Here is a 21,695-nt window from a genome sequence, read left to right on the forward strand (position 1 = left end):
GTATTTTTGTCAATAGACTTGACTATTATCGTAATATCATGGTACCAATGATAGAAAGCGTCAGACAACTCCTTGGCTATTATTTCATATGGTCATTTGTACAAAGTGAATAATTTTAATAAACTGCCAGTGTCACAAGTTGCTATTATTTTTTATTGATAGCTGTAAACTATTAATTACTTTGTGTACATATACTGTTGGTTTGTGGCTTTATTCTGATATTTCTATTGAAGCTTATTTCCTAATTTACTGGGTTTTAATAAACTAAAACAAAAATGTGTTATTTTCGATTTTAGAATGTATTCGGAATTCCACATTCGAAAACATTATTTTAGAATGTACTCGGAATAGTTTAGTATTCGGAAATGGCCATCCCTGAGTCCGGAATACAGAATCGTTTTCTAATGGCTTCATGTACGCTACAAACTTTTCTGACTCTACAGCATTACTCACTTCATTTTATCAATTGGGAACATATTAAGAGAAAGAATGAGAAAACACCATTGAAAGAACCAAACTGAACATATCAAAGAAAATTATATAAATAAGAGATCAATGCTCAAATATTTGGACACGATGTGATAACGAAACCACAGCACAGTGCGAATTTTTCAATTTTGACAATGTCATCTCAACAAAAATTTAAAATCGAGAAAAATTCCACAAATGCCCAAAAATTTTTTGAAATAATAGCCGTAATAAATAATAATTTTTGTAATAGCCTTCCAGCCAGTGGTGGGGTTCAGCCGGGTCGTAACCGGTTCTATAGAACCGTCTCTTTGAATTTTATGAGATCAGCGAACCGGTTAGCATTACTGGTTACTGTCAATGTTTTGTTTGAAACAGAACCGGCTGAAAAATATGACTTTGGTGAAGGAACAGGCTGACAAAAAATTTGAATCCCATCACTGCTTCTAGCCATAACGATCCATCAGTCCACTTTGTGTTAAAAAAATTTATTGAAAGACTTAAATTTTGCTTACACATGCACATCTTTTGCACACACGTTTTCTTTGACATGATGTTTCCAAGAGCTGTGCTGAGAAAAGGACTTCCCGCATGCTTCACATTTGTACGGTTTTTCTCCTGTGTGAACTCTAAGATGAATTTCCAAGTTAGTCTTGAAATGAAACAATTTTCCACAAAAATCACATGAAAAGGGTTTTTCATTAGAGTGAATCACAGAATGATGATTTAGATAGTCTTTAGTTAAAAATGACCTATCACATTTTTTGCATGAAAAAGATTTTAAGCCTGTATTTTTCAATATATGTCTTTCTTCATGACGTGCCCTATTCGGCATTTGCGTGAAACGTTGTCCACAAATTCTACATTCGAATGGTTTTTCTCCAGTGTGCACTCGTTCATGTGTTATTAAATTATGTTTCACTAGGAAACGTTTGTTGCATACTTCGCATGAAAATCGCTTTTTGCCAATATGTATCTTAATATGATTTTTAAGCGATGCAGTATCGAAAAATTTCTTTTTGCATTGCACGCATTCAATGTCCCTGGTACCGGTGTGTGCTCGATTGACATGAACACTCAAATGTTTAGCAGCTTTGTAGGTTTTATCGCAGAATTTACACTGATATGGTCTTTTATTAGAATGAGTTGCCATATGCTTTTTAACATCTCCTGCACGTTTGAATTGCTTGCCACAGACCTCACAGAAAAAAGACTTCTCGCTCGAGTGTACTTTGAAATGCGCTTCCAAATTATGTTTAATTGAACAAGTAAATTGACAGATTGGGCATGAAAAGCTTCTCAAAGCAAGATGATGCTTTTCATGTCGTAACATATCCGCTCTAGTTTTGAAAGATTTATCACACTTGTCACATTTATGGAGCCTCTCATTTGAGTGAACTCTATTAAAGTGTATTTTGAGCTCTTTCGAAGAAACAAATTTCTTCCCACAATCTTTACATTTATACGACTTTACAGCAAAATGACGCTTCAAGTGTTTCCCCATATCTCCAGTATTAGAAAATCTCATCCCACATACGTGACAACCATGTGGCTTATACCCAGTATGGGTTCGAATATGTAGAGTCAGCCCCCAGCGACTTCGGAACTGTTTACCGCACTTGGAGCATTTATAAGCATATTGTCCAGTATGTTCAAACCGATGCACAATTAAACTTTCCTTGCCACTGAATGTTCTCGGACAAAACTCACATTTATAAGCTTTATCTGATAAATGAACCTGCTTGTGCTTCCAGTATGTACTTCTATCTGTCAAAATCTTGCCACAAACTTCACATTTACGGGGTATCTTTCGACGTTTTTTATTTCTTTTATTCCCCAACAAAAGCTCTTCGATATAGTTATTTTCCAAACAAATTCTTTGTTCATCAAATAAATCTCTATTTTCGGATATAAAAGAGTCGTCAGCCTCCAGATTACAAAGAGAATTGATTTTCTCAAAAATATTGGTAACTTCAGTTTGATTTTCATTGAAAAATGACAGACCGTCTTCAATAATTTCTTCTTTAATTTCTGGCATGAATGCCGGTTTTGCAAATTCATCATCAAATGCGAGATCAAAAAAATTAATTCGATCCATTTCCAGTGAATAAATAATTGGCCTGTAATTTAATCTAGAAAATATTATCATTATCCATCAACCAGAAAACTACATTACAAATACTAAGCGAGTTGCTATCACATTGACTTGACTGACCTTCTAAGCAAGACTTTGTAGTCGAGAAAAATTTATGATCGAATCAATGGGGTGAATATAGTTTGAAAACGTCACTTTGTTTCAGACTCCAATATCGATGACCTAATAGCCATGATATAACCAATCAATCAATTTTATTTTGGTCACATACGGTATAATTCTTGAACATTGAAAAGAAAGTTGGCCCAAGAACATAACCTTGTGCGACTAGCAATACAGGAGTAAACTGAACCGATATTGACGGACTGAAATAACCTCGGTTCTGTAAAAGCTTGGACCATGACGATGACTGCTCAACGGGAATTGCAATTTTTGAGAATGTGGCAAAAAGAGTCAAAGAACACCCCAAAAAAAGACATACACAACAGTAATACAAAATCGGGCAATACCTTTTAAATATAAAAACCTCATGAGTCGGCTACCTGATATTACACACAACATGTCAATTTTAATGAATCCTTGCTCCGGGGCTGCCCTACAGTACAGCACACTATCCAAATTCCATAAATATCCCTCCATTTGGCTCAATGAAACAAACACTCCACGTGTCTCACAAATGAGGGGCGTCTGGGACCATGTCAGATGCTTCATATCGCGCCATGCTTGTCTCCATAATAATCCAAATTGATCGTGGGCGTCACATGACCAAAATTGCCGTTTTTTGCTAAAAACTCTCGAATGCTACGGTAAATTTTTTTTTCCTTCGGTAAATCGGATTATTTTTTCACAGGGACTTCAATGATGACGTTACTAGATTGCGCTTTTTTGTAGTATTTTGCGCAACTTCATTATACTGTATTATTACCGATATTGAGGGACAACAACGTCCAGACGTCTCCCAAAGGGGGTGTCTGATCATCTGTAAAATGGGTTTCTCTGAAACGAGACAATGTCACCCGATTTGTATAGTGTGCCGTACTGTCCTACTGTACCATCAATGACTGGAACTTATTACGAAACCGGTACTGTATTAATTACAATCTGACAATGGTGGTACACAGAACCGGTACCGTACTTTAGTTTCGAAACGCTAGAACCACTAGGCCTTCTGGGTAGAGCTCGACCGCTATCACTTTTTGACGCCGATATTAATATAAATCATATTTTGTGCCACAAAATGGGCTTTTATTATGTACCTCGTGAGTCTGTAGTTTCATTTTGATATTTATCATCATTGCAGTAAGACTTTTATTTAACTAGCTACTGTTAATGCTTGAACAAATGTTATTCTGTAACTTTTCCTGCGACTTCAATATCAGTCTAGCCTTTTCCAGGAAAAAGAATTGTTAATCTGACGATTTTAAATATAACTGTGGCCGTGGGCATGTGTTAAGGGTATTGAAAAGTTATAAATTGATATATTCTAAAGTGAATCGTGATAATGATAAAAGACTTCGATATTGTAATAGCATATGTGCAGTTACATGTGAAATTTTTAATAACTATCTTTCTAGAGACGCTCAATACCTTATTATAATGGATTAAGGTTTTTTTGTGTAATTCTCATGAAAATGATAAACAAATATCCATATTGATAAAACTGTTAACCCCAGAAATTCAAAATTTAATTTGGGAAGGTCACAAATTCGGGAGCTACTTTGATGACATTATTGCTTTGAGCTACCTGTACCATGTTTCTGTGATTACTAACCCACCAGCTTCAAATCGATTCTATTTATAGAACCACCGTTTTCTATTGATACTAAATTTGCCTTTTTCTTATTGTGCTTTCTCTCTCGAAATTGTTACTCCGGATGATAACTGCTCAGTTATGACCATGCATGAAATGGCTAATCATGTACCGGTACCAACGGGAATTGGGAGAGACATCTTTTTAATGCAAAATGGATAGAAATTTTGGTAAACCAGCAGTTATGCAGAGGCGAGAGCCGTTGAAGCACGCATCCCGGCGCTTGCCGAGTATGGCCGATATATATCGACGGTATGATATATCGGCAAACACGCAATATCCGCCCGATATATCGGTCGAGCTCTGGGCCTAACGTCAAGCACCGCATTAACATTATTCTTGCAGTTTCGAAGATAGGAACTTTGTCTAAACTGAAATAATTACTAAAAAAGAACGATACACTACCGGTACCGGTGTCGACACTTACTGACAATGCAGAAACTGATAATGAACCTAACAACATGACGGCGTGTGTTGCGCTGCGAAAGTTTAATTTTAACATACCGTTAGATGTCATTCTTGAGCTGATTTTTGTGAAGGTGTTTTTGCATTATTGCAACAACTCGTGATCGGCTCTTGCACAATTTTGCGGCAAAGGGGTAGGATTGGGGCAGAAATAAAGACTAAAAGATTTTATTTCACAGAATGCGTTAAAAATTTAAAAATACCTGAATATATACATTATTGAATATGAAAGCCACTGTTCAGATAATATTGTTTCATGTGGGTCAGTCTGTAAGACCGACGAAGGTCATCGAGGCTCCTTTTCCGTTGACAGGTTGAGTGAGTTTTACCGTACTGTTTCAGTGTTTATAGGTATTCATTCGTACGGTGCCGGTATTTGGGTACCGTACGAGTCGATGAGTAGGCTACGTTGAAAATAATAAAAATGTGGTGTAATTCAAACATAAGAAAATAAATTTGCAGAGAAAAGAATTAGTGGGCCTATTAGTGCAGTTATGTGGATTCTTAGCTCAGACGGGTCAAGAAAATCATGAGAGCTTTTATTATTACGATACGGTACTAGTTCAGAAATCATATTGACACAGATCAGCAGATTCAACAGGAAGATGTACCGTAATTATGATGCGAAAATATCACTGTGCAACCTTGTGATATTTATGTTAGTGTCAACCCTGGGTGTAATAAGTTAGGCAATGTAAATGCAAAGCCTGAAAGATTTCCAACCCTTTCTTTAATAATAGCTCCTTTCATATCAGATAGACTATCAGTATATTGTTGTTACCAATAGTCGCTGTGCTGGGCTTTGTTCAGAAGGAAATGTGTTGAAAAGTGTCATCTGAATAGTCTCATGCTAGATACAGTACTTGTCTCTATGATGTATTATTATTATTAATTTAAATTATCACAACTAGTAATAATAGTGAACAATCCTAACTTTTCAATTTCTGAAAGCTAGGATGAATTTCTCTTCGGTTGGAAAGCGCTGACTTGAAGCCAAATTTTATGTAGTCAGATTTAATATTTAGGGTGTCCATAAAATCTGGACAATTTTGTCTATCTATGTAGGCTACAAAATATTAAACAATTTTTATTTAACCCAGGGCATTTATGCAATAATAATAATTGATAATGACTAATATAAATGTCTCCGATCCATTCATCAATAACTCAGAGTCCCAACCATTTTTACCTCCAAAAATTGAGGAACCTGAAAAGTCGAAGAAAACAATCTTTGGACAAGAAGTTGAATTTGAATGTACAACGAGCAAATGTCTAGATATCACAAAATCTTACTTTCCGATTTTGAGTTGGCTCCCAAAGTACAAATTAAACTGGTTGCAATGTGATATCATCGCTGGATTAACTGTTGGATTGACTGTGATACCACAGGGACTTGCTTATGCTCAAATAGCTGGTTTACCTGTCCAGTATGGTCTCTATAGTGCTTTCATGGGTGGATTTGTGTATTGTATATTTGGCACAAGCAAAGATATAACGCTTGGACCAACAGCAATCATGTCATTGTTAGTGCACACTTATGGTGATGGAGATCCTGTTCAGGCTGTTTTGCTGACCTTTCTAGCAGGCGTAGTTCAATTTGCAATGGGGATATTACGTTTAGGATTCATTATGCGTTTCATTTCTACCCCTGTAATCAGTGGATTCACTTCAGCGGCCGCAATAACAATTGCTCTTGGCCAGTTCAAGCATATATTTGGAGTGAAAACAACTTCTAGTAGCTTTGTTCCTCAACTTATCGAAATGCTGAAAGCCCTTGGAGATACTAATGTATGGGATGTTGTAATGGGTCTCAGCTGTATTGCATGCCTGGTGTTACTCCGCTATATAAAAGATTGGATTGAGCCTGAGTCCCCAGATGATACTATTTGTCAAAAAATATCGAAAAAATTCGTTTGGCTTATAAGCACAGCAAGAAATGCTGTTGTGGTCATATCAGCTGCCTTTGTAGCTTATGCAATCCACTCTCAAGATATCACATCATGTAAAGTTGAAGACTGTGTTACCCTCACTGGAAAAATTGATGAAGGGTTGCCAGATTTTAAGCCACCGGAATTCAATGAAGTCAATGGGAACACTACAGTAACGACAAAGGAGCTTGTAAGCAGAATAGGTGACGGCATGTTTGTGATTCCGTTAATGGGACTCCTTGAAAGTATTGCTATTGGGAAAGCTTTTGCGAGAAAAAACGACTATTTACTAGACACTAATCAAGAAATGATAGCTATCGGTGCTTCTAACATCCTCAGCTCATTTGTATCATCATATTGTGTTACTGGAAGTTTTTCTCGAACGGCTATCAATGCTCAAAGTAATGTTAAAACCCCTGCTGGTGGGATCTTCACCGGAGCGCTTGTGATTTTAAGCCTCGCGGTCCTGACGCCTTCATTCTACTATATCCCCAAAGCTGCACTCGCTGCCGTAATTATCTCCGCTGTTATTTATATGGTTGATTATGCTACTGTAGTTACTCTATGGAAAGTCAAAAAGATTGACCTGTTACCATTAATTGCAACTTTTCTTGTGTGTTTCTGGCAAATTCCTTACGGAATCCTAGCTGGAGTTGCGGTCTCGCTTCTAATCATGTTATATCCAAATGCTTTCCCGGGAATCCCATACAAAACCATCACAAATCGTGATTCTGGAACTAATGTCATTGTAACCCCTGAAGCGGGTCTACACTACCCAGCTGCGGAATATGTAACTGATAAGATAAGGCATCTTATCTTCAAAAAGATAAGCGATCAAGATATATCAACGATTACAATAGATGCATCAAATCTATCTCATCTAGATTACACTGCGATTCAGAGCTTTATAGAACTTGCTGAAGAGTTTAACAAACACGATATTAAAATGACATTCATTAATCTCAGTACAGATATGATGGATTCACTACAAAAAGCTGACCCAACTTCGATCATTATATTTGACAGTGATATTGATGATTCAAGCAGTTAAAAATGTTCATGTGTGGTAACTTGTTATCAAAAGCTGCTTTAAAAATGTCCCCACTAGTCTCACACTTATCCTGATTGTATGGCATTCTAAGCTTCTGCGAAAGCACAATATTTATGCTCAGAACGTCCTAGCGTGAATCTCACTTCATATGCTTACGTTAAACATTTTCCCAACAATATACTCGGACACAACACTGATTTCCTAGCAATAATGGTAAGTCTATACAGCAAGAAAAAACCTCAAAAATTTCGTATATATTGTTCATAATGGAAGACCTGAATATAGACATATGCTTGTTGTATATTCTCTGTAAGTGTACTGGCATACTCATGAATCACAGCATTTTTTATTACTTTACGCAACCTCTTAGTACCTTTCAATACTCCATCTGGTAAAGTATCTTAGCCCTGAACAAAGTTTTAGACAGACATCTGCTTATGTGATAGACATTCTATTTCTGGAGGAATTAGAATCTGTATGGTTCATCACAAATATCTGGCTAACTAATCACATACCTGACATTGACTGGTAACCAGACCAGGGGTTCACCATATCTCTAGAATAATATGCAAATCTCATCCTACTGTACTGTACCTACTGGTTCATATTAATTTTAGTACATAGTAGAAAAGTTGATTGGCACGAGGTTTGCACCCAAAACCTTTATTCATTGATACCGCATGACGACCACACTAATCATAGGATTTGTCCATATCTGCATAAATTTCAATATACGGTCATAGTCATTTATCATTGTGTACCAAGAGTCATTTCTGTATTGGTAAGCTTTTTTCGGTAAATTTCATTGATAATCTGTATCAAGTATTTACAGTGTATGTTCTATTTAATCTGTATTATTCTTTCAACATTATATTGGTATTCATTTATTTATTCACAATTAGCATATTACATTATTTTTGATTTTCAATACCTTTTATATATATTCATTAGAACCTATTTACTATGCTTGCCAAATGCCATCAAATAATTGTGATAGTACAATCTATGCTGTAGCAAGTGATGGGATTCAAACTTTTAAGAATGAGTTCTCTTTTGTATTGACCCTACCGACAACGGATTCCCTCATTCCATGTATGTATTTAACATGACACTCTTTACATAAATCTACTACATAACTTTGGAACGTTAATAAATATAATGCTAGTTGTCAGCTGCGGTCTTTTAACATAGCTGTACACTAGTGGTGTCCAACCTTCTATGGCTCGAGGCCCCCTTTCGAAGGCCTTTGGCAGTCAGTCCTGGCACTCTGTTTATCATTCCAGTGGTATTTATAGTGCTACTTTGATTGGTAGATTCCAAATCCCATTATGTTCAAATAATTCTTGCTCAACAAAGTAAAAACACTCTGTGAAATAACCTTATCAAGCAATGAAACTAGGAAGAACGAGTGGTTTACTTATGAAGTGGGAAGTAAAATGATTTTTGCGCCCAGCATTGTGCCCCCCCTCCAACTGCTCTGTGGCCCCTTGGGCAGCCACGAGCCCTCGGTTGGGAATCGCTGCTGTGCAATGTCATTGTTCAGTTCAATTACTTCAATTTATATGAACGAGTATATGATAATACATTTTCAATCTCAGTAAATTTTAGTACATGTTACATTTCTATTATAAAATTTGATTCAAATTCATCTGTATTGCCATTTCTGTGCCTGATGTTGAAATTTTCTATATGCTTCACATTAGTGGTTTCCAAACTGTGCGATAATTTTCAATGTACTGTGAAATGTTGATCCATTGAAATTTGAAATTGTTGAAATTTCAGATTGTTTTCTGGTACCTCCCACCCCCCCTTCCCTCCACCATTATTACCCCGCCCTGTTTTAAAATAACAAATTAGTATTCATCCAGTTAGGGTTAGGAATGACTTGAATGGAATTTGATTTTCCAGCACAATCTGCATTGCTAACTGGGTAATCAAAAATAGGTAGTCATTAAATTAATAAAACTATGGATAACTTTTGCCCACCCTGTATATTAAGGGGTGGGGGTAACTGGAAAAGGTCCAAATTTTTTCTTATTGGCCTGTGTGTTAACTCAGACTCAAGAAAACTAAAGTTAGTTAACAGAAACACTGGTATATGAAAGCATTTATTAGTCTAATGAGAATTCTTAGTAAAGTTGGTGCTTACTCGTTTTCTGTCAAAAATTTTTGATATTAACACCAGTAAAAGCCTGAAAGTGGGCCTCTGCATAATTTTAAAATTTTTGACTCCTGATTTATAAATATGAATTAGTCATGCTAAACTTCAACCTTAATTAATAGATCATCTTGACTACTTTGTTACTGGCATATTTGCTTTTCTCGATTATACTATCAAAGTGCAATATTTTGTTAATTTTTGATTTTCTTAGAGCAGATAGTTAAATTAAAAAATGTTTTAATATAAAATCATCGTGGAATAATGCTTCGACGAGGTTTGCAAGCGATTTCGAAATCACTACGATTGGAACCGGATAAAATATGCAAAGGAAGAGACTTTATAGGGAATATTTACTATGAGACACCGCCACAAAAATATTATTTTGGACTCAAAGAAGTATTTAAAACGCGACGATCAGTCGATACTCCGGTGAAAGACCCACATCAACGAGATATAATTGAATCGGGCCGAGATATTCCCACAGAATGGTTATCTTGGCTTCAAGGGAGAAGGAAACTTCCTCCGACAGAGCTAGAAGTTGAAAACAATTTACTTAGAATGCGAAAAATGAAAGAAAAAGTGAAATTTTTAGATGAACAGCAAAAAAAAGAAAGGGATATACCAAAAACTGAAGTTCCTAAACCTAAGAAAAAGGACCCAGATCAAGCTGAAGTAGAATCCTGGGATCCTAAATGATATTAATTCACCTTAACTTCTTAGGGGAGCAGAGCACATGTATATGCTTGAACAAATTCCTCAGAAAATGAAATGGAAGTAAATATCCCTTGTTGCCTCATAGTGTTGTGCATTTCTCAACTCTGAATTTAATGATCTGTCTGAAAATTCATTGGGCTGTACAAGTGTGATGTTTTTTTAGAGTCTCGAAGTGCTAATAATTTTCATGGTCCCCTCATTCAGAGTGCTTGACAAGCAACAGAAAATTCACTGTGCCACAAGAGTGTGATGTTTCTTAAGGTCATGAAGTGATAATAATATTAGAATCCTGAGATATGAAATGATATCAACTCCTGAGTGAAAGTGCATGCTATTTGAGTATCACCTTGCTATCTGAGTATCTATCTCTTACTAGTGTTGTACATTTCTGACTAAAAATTCACTGGGCTATAGAAGTGTGATGTTTTTTAGAGGCACGCGGTGATAATAATTTTTATAGTCCTCAGAATACTTGTCCTATATCACTTGGTGTCACCATGAGTTTAATGATACTAAATGCACCTTGGTAGCACCCAGGTAGCATGTGTACTAGGTTAGGCCATAATTTATCCTAATTTGCCTTATTTTAGTTCTATTACGAGTTCGGGGACTATCCAAGTGACACCCCTAGTATTTGTACCCGAAATTATGGCCTAGCCCAAACCTGGTTCACATACTTCGGGAGTACCCAAGTGTGAATCATGGTTTAGTGATTAGAAGAGCCCATGTTGTAACTGTTATAACCCTTACAACCCTCTTGCACATTATGTGGCGAAATGATTATAAGTACTCAGGGAATCATTCATTTACAGCTGTCATAGGTAGTGATGTAGTTCCTTTTAACACGAGCAGTCTCACTTGGTTACATAAACCAAATCCATGCTCCACACTAAAGAGATCTGGAACCCATATAAAAATTCAACAGCTGCGCAGTGCAAATGTAAATTCTGACAAAATGTCGGAGAATAAATTACAACAGTTCATATAGTATAAAGGTTTATTGGGAAATTTTTTAAGTTCTAAGTAAGTCAAAAAGCAGCAAAATATATCCATTGCCAGTGAGATGGAGACACCACCATTGGCAATAGCATGAAAGGTTTTACTGCACAATTGAACAAACAGCAGCAGCGATCGAATTTGCACTCCACATGATAAAAACTGAACTAGGACTTTAAAATAGGATTTAAAAAATTAAGAAGCAGCTTTCAATAATTTTGAATTTGGTTATTTGCCTTTTTCTATTAAGGTAATACAGACAGTAATAATAAAACTTGTTGCAGCATCGTTATTAAAATTATGAATAATGAGAAATTAAAGTATGTTTGCACATGTAAACTGCACCTTAAAATCTGTTTTCAGGTTAAAAATATTTTTGATGATTGGAAAGCTAATTGCAACTTATAATTCCAGAGTTCCAGTTTATAAAACTGTAAATTTAACAGCGATGGTCTTGTTGAATATTTTTAATAAATGTTACTTGCGAAACTTATTGCAGCATTTTTAATTTCTGAATGAAGTGAAGACTTCAGAATAGGATATAAAAATTGTTGAAAATCAGCTTTCAATAATTTTGAAGTTGGTTATTAGACTTTTTCTGTTCAGCTAATACAGTAATAACAAAAACTGTTGCAGCATCATCATCAAAATTATAAATAAAAGAAATTAAAGTCTGTTTGCACTTCAGGTAAACTAAACCTTAAAATCTGTTTTTAGGTTCAAAAAATTTTGATGATTGGAAAGGTAACTGCAATTTATAATTCCAGGGTTTCAGTTCATAAAACTGTAAATTTAGCAGTGATGGTTTCGCTGGATTTTTTTAATAAATGGTACGAACAAAATTTATTGAAGCATCATTACCAGGATTCAAAAATTACATGGAACCGCAGCTTAAATTCCGTTTAAGTTTAAAATAAAATTGATGATCAGAAAGTTCTTTAATCCGTTGTTTCAGTCCATAAAACTAGCTGCCAATAGACGAACTATGCAGCCATGGATTCCGGCTCCTGGACCTGCTGAATGACAGTGATATTGTCTCCCTTTAACATGATTCTGCCAAGAGTTTTTCTGGTGCTCCTCTTCAGGTGAACTTCCTCTGATTCATCCAATACTAAATTCATGTATTCATCGAATCCGACAATATGTCCTTCCACTCTGATGTTAACTTGGTCATACAACCAAATTGAAACTCTCGATCGGTTTTGCAAGTATCGGAAAATTAGATTAATAGGCTGGACCATAACCTTCTGTACTTTGGTTCCTTTGTACGCCATTTTTCTCCGTAATTTCGGCTTTTGAACCAGAAAATTTCAAAAATTCGCAAGCAAAACCTGCGCGCCTAAGCAAGAATAACAGAATAGTGAACACGCTGAGTGCAATCGTCGCGGGAACATACGCTATCAAGTGGACAGAAGTTGACAAATGTTGGTGTATGATTATCTATTTTGCACATTTTAGGCTGATTTATATAATAATTTGGGTTAAAATAAAGATCGAAACTTTAATTCATTTTTTATTATACTTTTGCTCTGTCTCGATTATTGAGAATTTAAGTAAAATCATTGCACACATCAGTGGATTTCCATGGTCACGTGACATCAGTTGTCAGTACACAAACAGAAAATTTTGTTTGGATGCCTTTGAAATAAAATTGATACAATTAGCGCCGTGTTTCGAGTTTGTTCAGATTTGCTCGTTGAAGGTGGGAGCGTGTGTTTTATTGGGAAGTTTAAAAAAACACGGTAGTGAAGATAGGTTACAGATTATATAGTTTCTTAACATATAAGCAGAAGTTAAGGAGAGTGCCGGTATGATATTGCGGTATTGCAATGGTTTCCACTTGCTGGGCATTGAGCCTTGTTCTGAGTTGAATATTAATAAAAAATTATTGTAGTATTTGTTTGGGTTGTATTGGTATATTCTAGTCCAGTGTTCTTCAACCTTATTTATCGAAGTATACCTTTTACAGTTTTTCAAGAACTTTGTATACCGGGTACCTTACAAATACCAGTGTTTATTTAAGGCTCAAATAAACAATAAATTTCAAGCACATATTGTACTGCAATATCATCATGCAATCTAATAGGCTAGTGACCGCAAGTTATAAATTTGACTGACTGCCTTAGCGTCGACGGGAATAATGTTCGACATAAATGAAACAAAGTGCATGGCAGCCGAAATCACCAACCCAGACACATGACCGTATTATCTATATAATTTGTGATGTATCAACGTGCTCACGTAGTCACGTCGGTTCTTAGCGTTAATAACATTTTATATTTCATGTGCATTTTCATTGTTGTCTCCAATTGAATATTTTATATTTTATTATATACTGTATATATATCAGAGTTTAGATTTCCTGATTTAGGCTGTACACCTTTCGTATTCCCTTTATCAGTTGTATACCCAACGGTCTATCCTATACCCTATGGTCTGGTATACATATACACTTGGGTATATCGTATACCCGGTTGAAGAGCACTGTTCTAGTCTATATCAAAATATTTGTGGTACTATCTATTATTACATGTATACATATATTCTGGTTTAAAAATCGAACTCTCTCTTTTGATACATTTGGGACCTCGAAGTATGCGCACCAAGATGGCGCACAACCTGAACCTAGGTTGTGTACCAGGTTGGGGTTCAGGTTATGCGACATCTTGGTGCGCATACGTCAGGAGTACCTACATTTGAGCCATTTCCGAATTTATAAATTTCACAGTGCTACTGTATTATTATAATGACTGAGGAAGATAGTAAGGATATATTTAAAGAAAAATTGGACGAAATGTTGGGTGATCCACTGCTCTATGACATCAGAGATGACATCACAATAGAAGAAATAAACTCTTTAATAGACCTCGAATATGGACGAGCCATGACTATCACAGTGAATAGAGCTGATGGGGATTGCTACACAGTTATTGTCAATCAAAATGGAACAGTAAAAGATTTAAAATCTGCAATAAAACGACACTTTATGCTTAAAATGCAACGAGAAAATGGGCCTAAGCATATCAGTTGGAAATATGTATGGCGGACATATTGGTTATATTTCGATGGACAAAAACTTAGAAATGATAAAGATAAATTAAAAACTTACGGGATTAGAAATAATGATACTGTTTGTTTTATAAAACGACTGAGAGAAAAATGAATCAATGAAATGTTATCCTCTGTTTGAGTAGCCTATGGATTTTTTTCATAAATGCCTACAACGAATGTATAAGGTCAGAAGGTATTTGTTGGATTGGTAAATTTTGGATTTCAAGAATATTTCAGACTCCAATATGATAGCTTTTGTATTCCCTTCCTGCTTGGAATATAATTTTATTTGATTTGCCAGAATCAATGATTTCATATTCTAAATCAGTTCTGTTGTTCTCTTTACAATTGACATACATAGATCGAATTGACTTCATCGGATCACATCCTGTGTTGATAATTCGGTTTGGGCCTTCCGACAAAATATAAAGCTGAGTGGAATGAGTTTAATGAGTGTTACAGATTCATGAACAGCTGGAGAGGAAATGGATCTGATTCCCGAAGATGCTCAAAAAAAAATTATTGGTAGTCTAAACTGAATGTGCTGAATGTAATGGCAAAGGCAACCAAGATGATACTGTCATCAGAACAGCCTGCACCTTGACCCATAGCCCTGAATAACTCAGTAAATTGATCACCCAGTCTACTCTGGATTGCATTGAATAAGTGTAATAATGTAAAAAATCATTTTTCATTTTCTCAAATCCTTTTTTACCCAGGAAATAATATGATTTCAATATAATTTTAATTTTCTTTGATTGCACATTGTGAGAGCAAGATGGCCGATGATTCTGTAAATGTCTGTGTTGCTGTCCGTGTGAGGCCTCTTCTACCAAGTGAAAGACTTCACAGCCACCAGGTGATAAATTGAAAGATATTTACAACATTGAAATGATTTTTTTAACCTTCATATATGTCTAATAGGATTCATTTTTTTTCAATGTCAAAAGTCAACAATATTTGAAACTGTCTCCAGATTACTGGGGGAACCAGGAATTTCTGAAGGGGGGTTCTAAAATGTCTAATTTCCATGTTAGATCATAACAATTAGCGGGTCCGACGTGGGTTAGATCATCGGTGTGGGTTTCAAGAGTCCCTCAAGCTACAAAAATTGCTATGTATGATAAAGCCATTTCAAAAGATAGGGGGGGAGGTATGACAAATTATCTTGATTATACTGTTTAGGCGCGATATTTATTTAGTGTAAATCTAACCATATATGATCATACTACGGCAGACTGCAGATAATAGGTTGTTTGACACTTTCCAGTGCATTAGTCTAGCAAGGGGGTGTGCAAAATTGGCCAAAACACTAACTTCAGACATCTAATCTGGCTAACCCACAAACATTTAGTTTTTTTACGTAAAGAATTAAAAGATTATTGACAAATGGAGCGACACAAGGGCAAAAATCATTATGTATTTTCACCCTTGTGAGCGGCTTTTTGAACATAAACTGTTGGATTTGGATTTTATGCCTGATTGGGAAAATCTGAGTGTTGACCAGGGCTTGGCTGGCAGGGCTCTCTGGTTTAGCATATGGAAAATATGGCATAACATATCATATAACTATTTTTCCTTAATTTTACAACTCATATTCCTCACATGCAACCTTTGGGCGAGTAGTAAATTGACATCAGTGTTTTTATCTATTCAGGTTTGTGTGAAGAAAGTCCCGAACTCCAAGAATCAACTTCTTGTTGGAAAAGACAGATCTTTCACTTTTGATCATTTGCATTGGTGGAACACAAAACAACAGGTTCAAATTTATTTTGGTTGAAAAACTTGAATTCACTTTATCTGCATGTTTAATAAGTATTCTTTTGAATATTTATAGTTTTCATACTTGTTTACACTTACTCTTTCTGGTTTGCAGTGTAGGAATGTTTTTTTTTATATTAATTTGAGGGTAAGGAACGACTATAAGTGGGTTTATCCATATGGCGACCACTTGTCTGGTTATCAGTCCATATCAATTACATTAAGTTAGTCGTTCCAGATGCATTGAATTGATAGTGGAGGAAACCATAACTGGCCAGCATTTATTTGAACTACCATGAGGTGATGACACAAAGCATTTGTAACATGAATTTAAGCTTGCACAAAAGTTTTGTTATCAAATTCGGTTTTCACAGAAAATGGCACATTATTTCAGACTTGAAGTCAGGTGCCTGGGTCAGAGTTAAATTTTTTGTTGATTCAAAATTTAGAGTTGGGTGTAAATTTTCTATGATAACACTGGCCTGGTTCTACGTAAGTTTATTCTCACATATAAGCTGGCCTCCTAAAATGGCGTATTTATAAAAATTTGCATAAAAGCAGACTCTACAAATCGTAACACGCCTTACACACACATCACAGCAAATGGTTACAGAAGAGAATTAGTGCGATTGGATTTAGCGCGTTGAGCCAAATTTTTACTGTGATCAGAGTTATGCGCATAGAAGTCGACCCCTTGGTTTGACAACTTTTATTGGAGTTTCAAACTCTGAAACTCCGCTTATATGCGAGGTTATATGGTATATGTTCTTAACTATTTATAAAACCCCTTGTGTAATGTTGTTTTCATCAATGACCCGCCTTGTGCTGCAATAGCACAATAAAGGAAATATCCCTGTTATTTTAGTGTCAATCATTTATCAGAATGCTTTTATATATTATTATTATATTATATATTATTATCATTAGTTATTTGTTCAGCCTTTTATTACTTATCGATTTTAATCGGTAAGTATGTTGATAGGTGTTTGTCTGTTAGATGCACGCGATATCTCACGAAAGTGAGATTGGATCTGCTGCAGATTTTGCATGTGCATTCATCATATCTTAGACCAGTAGCCAATTGATTTTGGACGAATTATGTCGTATAATTAGCGAGTTATTAATTAATTAGTGATGGGACACAAGGTGTCACTATGGAGTAAGCGCGCTGTGTTGGGGGATCCCCTTAATTTCTATCGATAAGTCTTCGGTCTCTGACCGATATTCTCATTTTTTTATTATTTAAATTCAAATCTTTTCTTTTTACTTTCAGGATATCTATAAAACCACTGTGAAGCCGCTAGTTGAAGGGTGTTTTCAAGGTTACAATGCGACAGTATTCGCGTATGGTCAAACTGGTTCAGGGAAGACATACACTATCGGTGGAAGCAACCCTGCAAACATAACGAGGGATGAACAAGGAATTATACCAAGAGCTATTAATGAGATGTTTTCTGAGATTAAATCACCAGGAAGAAAACATATTGACCATGCAATTAAGGTTAGGATAAGGATAAGGTTTACATATTTATCCCGGGGGAGAGGAAAGACGATTTGACGGCTTAACCATATGGCAAACCACGTCCTCTCGTTCCATTACCATTCCATGTCGGGTATGGGATTAGTTAGGTATTTGTTTTTCCGAAGCATGGACTTGATGGTGGAGGAAGCCGTGACCGACCAGGGGTTACATGAACAACCCAACGGCGGCGAGGAGTCCAGCAATCCTCTCGCACATAACCATCCCGCATGGGATTCGAACCTGCGAACCCACGCAGAGTAATTAGAGATGCTGTTGCGAGCGTATTACTAACGCTTAGCACAATGAGCACGATGAGCCACACCGCCGCGGTTATTTTGAGTTTTAGTTGTCACTGATGTTGTTTCAAGCTATGAACAGTGAACACAGTCTTTCTTGGAATATTCCAGCAGATTTTTGAGGGGTCACCCATAACTTTACTCATCGGGGAGTCTCTCACATTTCAGTGAGTATGTGTAAGTCACCCAAACTCTAGTCGGGGAGGAGTCTCTTACTTCTTTGTGAGTGTGTGTAGCACACCCATAACTTTACTTGGAGAGTCTCTTACTTATTAGTGAGGGTGTTTAACCTTATTTTGAGCAAATTTCCTATTATGCCTCCTCCTGCATGTCCATCTATGTAAAAGATGGTAATTATTCTCATTACCATACCAAACCTAGACAGGTCATTGTGACTGGACAATAGCTATATGCCTAACCTGGTACTCCCGTAGTATGTGTACAAGGTTAGTCCATAATTTTATTACGATTTTCCTTGTTTAGTTTTATTACGAGTCGGAGACTGTCTGCTGTGTTAGCCAAGTGAATATACCCCCTGCCCATAGGTTTCAGTCCCTTTACACAACTTGATGTAAAGTCGACGAACAAAATTAGTTACCTCCATATTGGTACACTTCTGGATCGACCCTAACCTAAGCCATTTATCTCATTGCCTTCCTTCTTTTTGGAATACCTAGGAAATTCTACTTAACTATTGGTGCATGGCTATGATGTTTTATTTTTTGATGTTTTCACTCAGAATAATAAGACTCGATGGGCATCTATTAATAAGACTCGATGGGCATCTATTAATATGTAAAGAAAATATAAATTCGGACACCATAGTTGAGTTCGGCGCTAGTCCCTCATGCTCACAATTTTATATTTCTAATATTAGTTTTTCACCACCCAGGTTTCTTATGTTGAAATCTATAAAGAAGAAGTCCGAGATTTATTGGAAGTTGATCTTCAAAAATGTAAAGATGTTCATATCAGAGAAGATCAGAATGGGAACACTGGTAAATAATTGCTTGAGTCAAGGGGTTGGCGATTATTTTCTATACAGCTTTTTTACACTCTCATTTCGGCCAAGGATCTCTGTAGGGATGCGCAATGTAGAATAATTTACTAGTCTAGAATATATTTCCATGCGAGAAAAAATGCTCGGATTAAACAAAAATTGTGCAATAACGAGTCTTCGCCATGAGGTGTACTTCGCCGACTTCTTGTCTAGAATACGCCAATTGAGATTACAATTACAGTGTTTGATGTTAACCGATTTTACGGGTTCTTTGCGAGCAGACGCAAGTTCAAATAGACGAGTGAGATCTCCCTGCGAGAAAAAAACGCGCGTCTTTAATTGATAAATTAGAAACCTGAAATACAAAAATTGATGCATGGCGCCGGAGAGGTAGAAACCGAATCCTGTTATTGGATCCTGTTGGATTCGAAAACTTTGGTATTAAAACCCTCCGAATTCGGTATTCTACATTGCCCATCCCTAGTTCTCTGTCCATGAGCAAAATCTTTGCAACTAATATAGGAAGATCTACTATTTTCATTAGATATCTTTCTTACATTGCCTATACGGCTTTGCAGCATTGCATACACAATTTTTTTTAAACCAGGGGTATAGTCTTTCGAATTGCTGACTGATATATGTTATATGTTTGCTCTTTGCTTTATTATCTTTTATCTCTTAATTATGAGTTTGGTTGCGTGAGACTAACTCCCTATCTTTTCTCAATGCATTTATGCTAGTGGATCTGTATGTGTATAATGCAAAAATGCTGTAGCAAGGATAAACATAGAATAAACAAGTCGCGTTTCAAACTATGTATAGCGTTAACATGAAAATTTTCGATGGCAATTTAAAGTAATGGATAGTCAGGCAAATCCCGCCCTCAATTAGTGACGATACGTTTCTAAACGCCGACCAAACATAATGTGTGCGGGAGGCCCACAAAATTTTGCGATTTTCACTGCCTAGAAAAGCGTTTTTTGAACTGTTGGGGGCCTCAATAAAACTTATGTTGTTTACCCTTTTTATTTTCATTATTTTAAATTGCCGCTTCTCAATCAAAAAATTTGCGTTTTTTTTTAAAAACTCCGCCGATGAACGTATTCACCGGATTCACAATTCTGTGCGAGTACAAAAATAAAATCATTGTCATCGTTATCGTAGAACAAATCTGTGGAAAATTTGCGTTTTAGAGAAAATAACACAAACATAAGGACGTTTACGGCCTAAATAATACGTCACGCTGATGAAAACAATCGCGCGAAAGTTTCTATCGAGAATGTTTTCAATCAACGGAAACGTCTTGGAAGCGGCGTCGACAATGAGTGACGTCACACAAATATCCGATTTTCTTATGAAAGCTAATTTATTCGAATTGGCCATCCCTGCCTGCTGCACACTATCATAAATGTATTTCTGCAACATTTTGTCTGATCAAAGTCTTAGATTGTCTGAGGAATCAGATGAAATGTTACAAAGATTCATTTGTGTTAATGTGCAGCAAGACCCTTGAACTGTGTAATATTTTTCTCTTGTTGCTATTTCATCTTCAATATATATTTCAGTGATAATCGGCGCAAGAGAGGAGAATTGCTCCACAGCTGACGAAGTCATGAGCTTACTTCAGAAGGGCAGCGCAGTTCGTCACACGGGTGCGACACAGATGAATGAGTTATCAAGCAGATCTCATGCAATATTTACTATTCACATGATACAGGTAGGTTCAGTATGGTTCACTATATTTTTAACAATGCATTTGCTTACCCAATTTTACCTATTTTTCTACATTTCTCTATAAACCATTACACCCAACGAGCAAAATGAAATTTGCATTCACCCTAACATGCATATTTCATGCGCATTCAAAATACCGTTATGAACAATAATAAATAATTTAACATCTGTAGCTTATATTTTCCTTTTTGTACTTTTGTTCGCCCACTGCCTGCTTTTATGGCTGCCGTGGTTCAAATAGCCTTGGGTTATGTAGGTAGAATGAATGTTTTATTACAAAGCAAGAGATTGGAAGGAAAGTTACTATTATTGTAGTTTAGTGTACATGGGTTCTCTGGAATTTTAAATTGTTGGGCTGCGTCTCGTGTAACAGTTTATTAATATTGAAGTTAAAGAGATAGATTTTATAAGCAGCTGGAATCGCTAAAATTTCTGGTACCTACAGTTTCAGGCTTTCAGCTCCATCTATTTTTGTAAGATTGGCTTCAGCTCTGGATCCCCAGCCCTCTTGAAGAGGTGACTCTTGAACTCCCCCGCACAGGTCACACGGGGGTCCGGCGTTTTAAATAAAAAAAGAGGCCAATAACTGATAGTTCATCACATGTCCCCTGTTATTGTAACCGCTGGTCGTTTACAGCAGTGG

General features: G+C 36.2%; 6 protein-coding genes across 7 annotated transcripts in view; 4 read left to right on the plus strand and 2 right to left on the minus strand.

The window, feature by feature from the left end:
- On the minus strand, positions 1-3,268 carry LOC120334149 (uncharacterized). The gene has a single exon (XM_039401636.2). The coding sequence runs from the start codon at positions 2,615-2,617 to the stop codon at positions 980-982; it is 1,638 nt and encodes a 545-aa protein (XP_039257570.2). The 5' UTR covers positions 2,618-3,268; the 3' UTR covers positions 1-979.
- Positions 3,269-5,942: 2,674 nt separating this feature from the next.
- On the plus strand, positions 5,943-10,162 carry LOC120333835 (sodium-independent sulfate anion transporter-like). The gene has a single exon (XM_039401246.2). The coding sequence runs from the start codon at positions 5,967-5,969 to the stop codon at positions 7,815-7,817; it is 1,851 nt and encodes a 616-aa protein (XP_039257180.2). The 5' UTR covers positions 5,943-5,966; the 3' UTR covers positions 7,818-10,162.
- On the plus strand, positions 10,120-11,946 carry LOC120333926 (NADH dehydrogenase [ubiquinone] 1 alpha subcomplex assembly factor 2-like). Its single transcript, XM_039401369.2, has one exon. It carries the CDS (start codon positions 10,240-10,242, stop codon positions 10,672-10,674), a length of 435 nt encoding a protein of 144 aa, XP_039257303.2. The 5' UTR covers positions 10,120-10,239; the 3' UTR covers positions 10,675-11,946.
- On the minus strand, positions 11,676-13,059 carry LOC144427336 (small nuclear ribonucleoprotein E-like). The gene has a single exon (XM_078116405.1). The coding sequence runs from the start codon at positions 12,960-12,962 to the stop codon at positions 12,672-12,674; it is 291 nt and encodes a 96-aa protein (XP_077972531.1). The 5' UTR covers positions 12,963-13,059; the 3' UTR covers positions 11,676-12,671.
- Positions 13,060-14,434: 1,375 nt separating this feature from the next.
- LOC120341612 (U11/U12 small nuclear ribonucleoprotein 25 kDa protein-like) lies at positions 14,435-14,851 on the plus strand. Its single transcript, XM_039410154.2, has one exon. The coding sequence runs from the start codon at positions 14,435-14,437 to the stop codon at positions 14,849-14,851; it is 417 nt and encodes a 138-aa protein (XP_039266088.2).
- Position 14,852: 1 nt separating this feature from the next.
- The window catches only part of LOC120331615 (kinesin-like protein KIF27), an 84,812-nt gene continuing 77,969 nt past the window's right edge, over positions 14,853-21,695 (plus strand). For both annotated transcript variants that reach the window (XM_078116390.1, XM_078116393.1), the window contains exons 1-5: positions 14,853-15,598; positions 16,397-16,498; positions 17,774-18,001; positions 19,211-19,316; positions 20,884-21,035. In XM_078116390.1, the coding sequence (XP_077972516.1) occupies positions 15,518-15,598; positions 16,397-16,498; positions 17,774-18,001; positions 19,211-19,316; positions 20,884-21,035 (669 nt within the window). In that variant the 5' untranslated portion in view covers positions 14,853-15,517. The remainder of the gene's footprint in view (positions 15,599-16,396; positions 16,499-17,773; positions 18,002-19,210; positions 19,317-20,883; positions 21,036-21,695) is intronic.

This window comes from Styela clava, chromosome 1 (assembly GCF_964204865.1).
Source record: "Styela clava chromosome 1, kaStyClav1.hap1.2, whole genome shotgun sequence".
In the NCBI taxonomy this organism is placed as follows: domain Eukaryota; kingdom Metazoa; phylum Chordata; class Ascidiacea; order Stolidobranchia; family Styelidae; genus Styela; species Styela clava.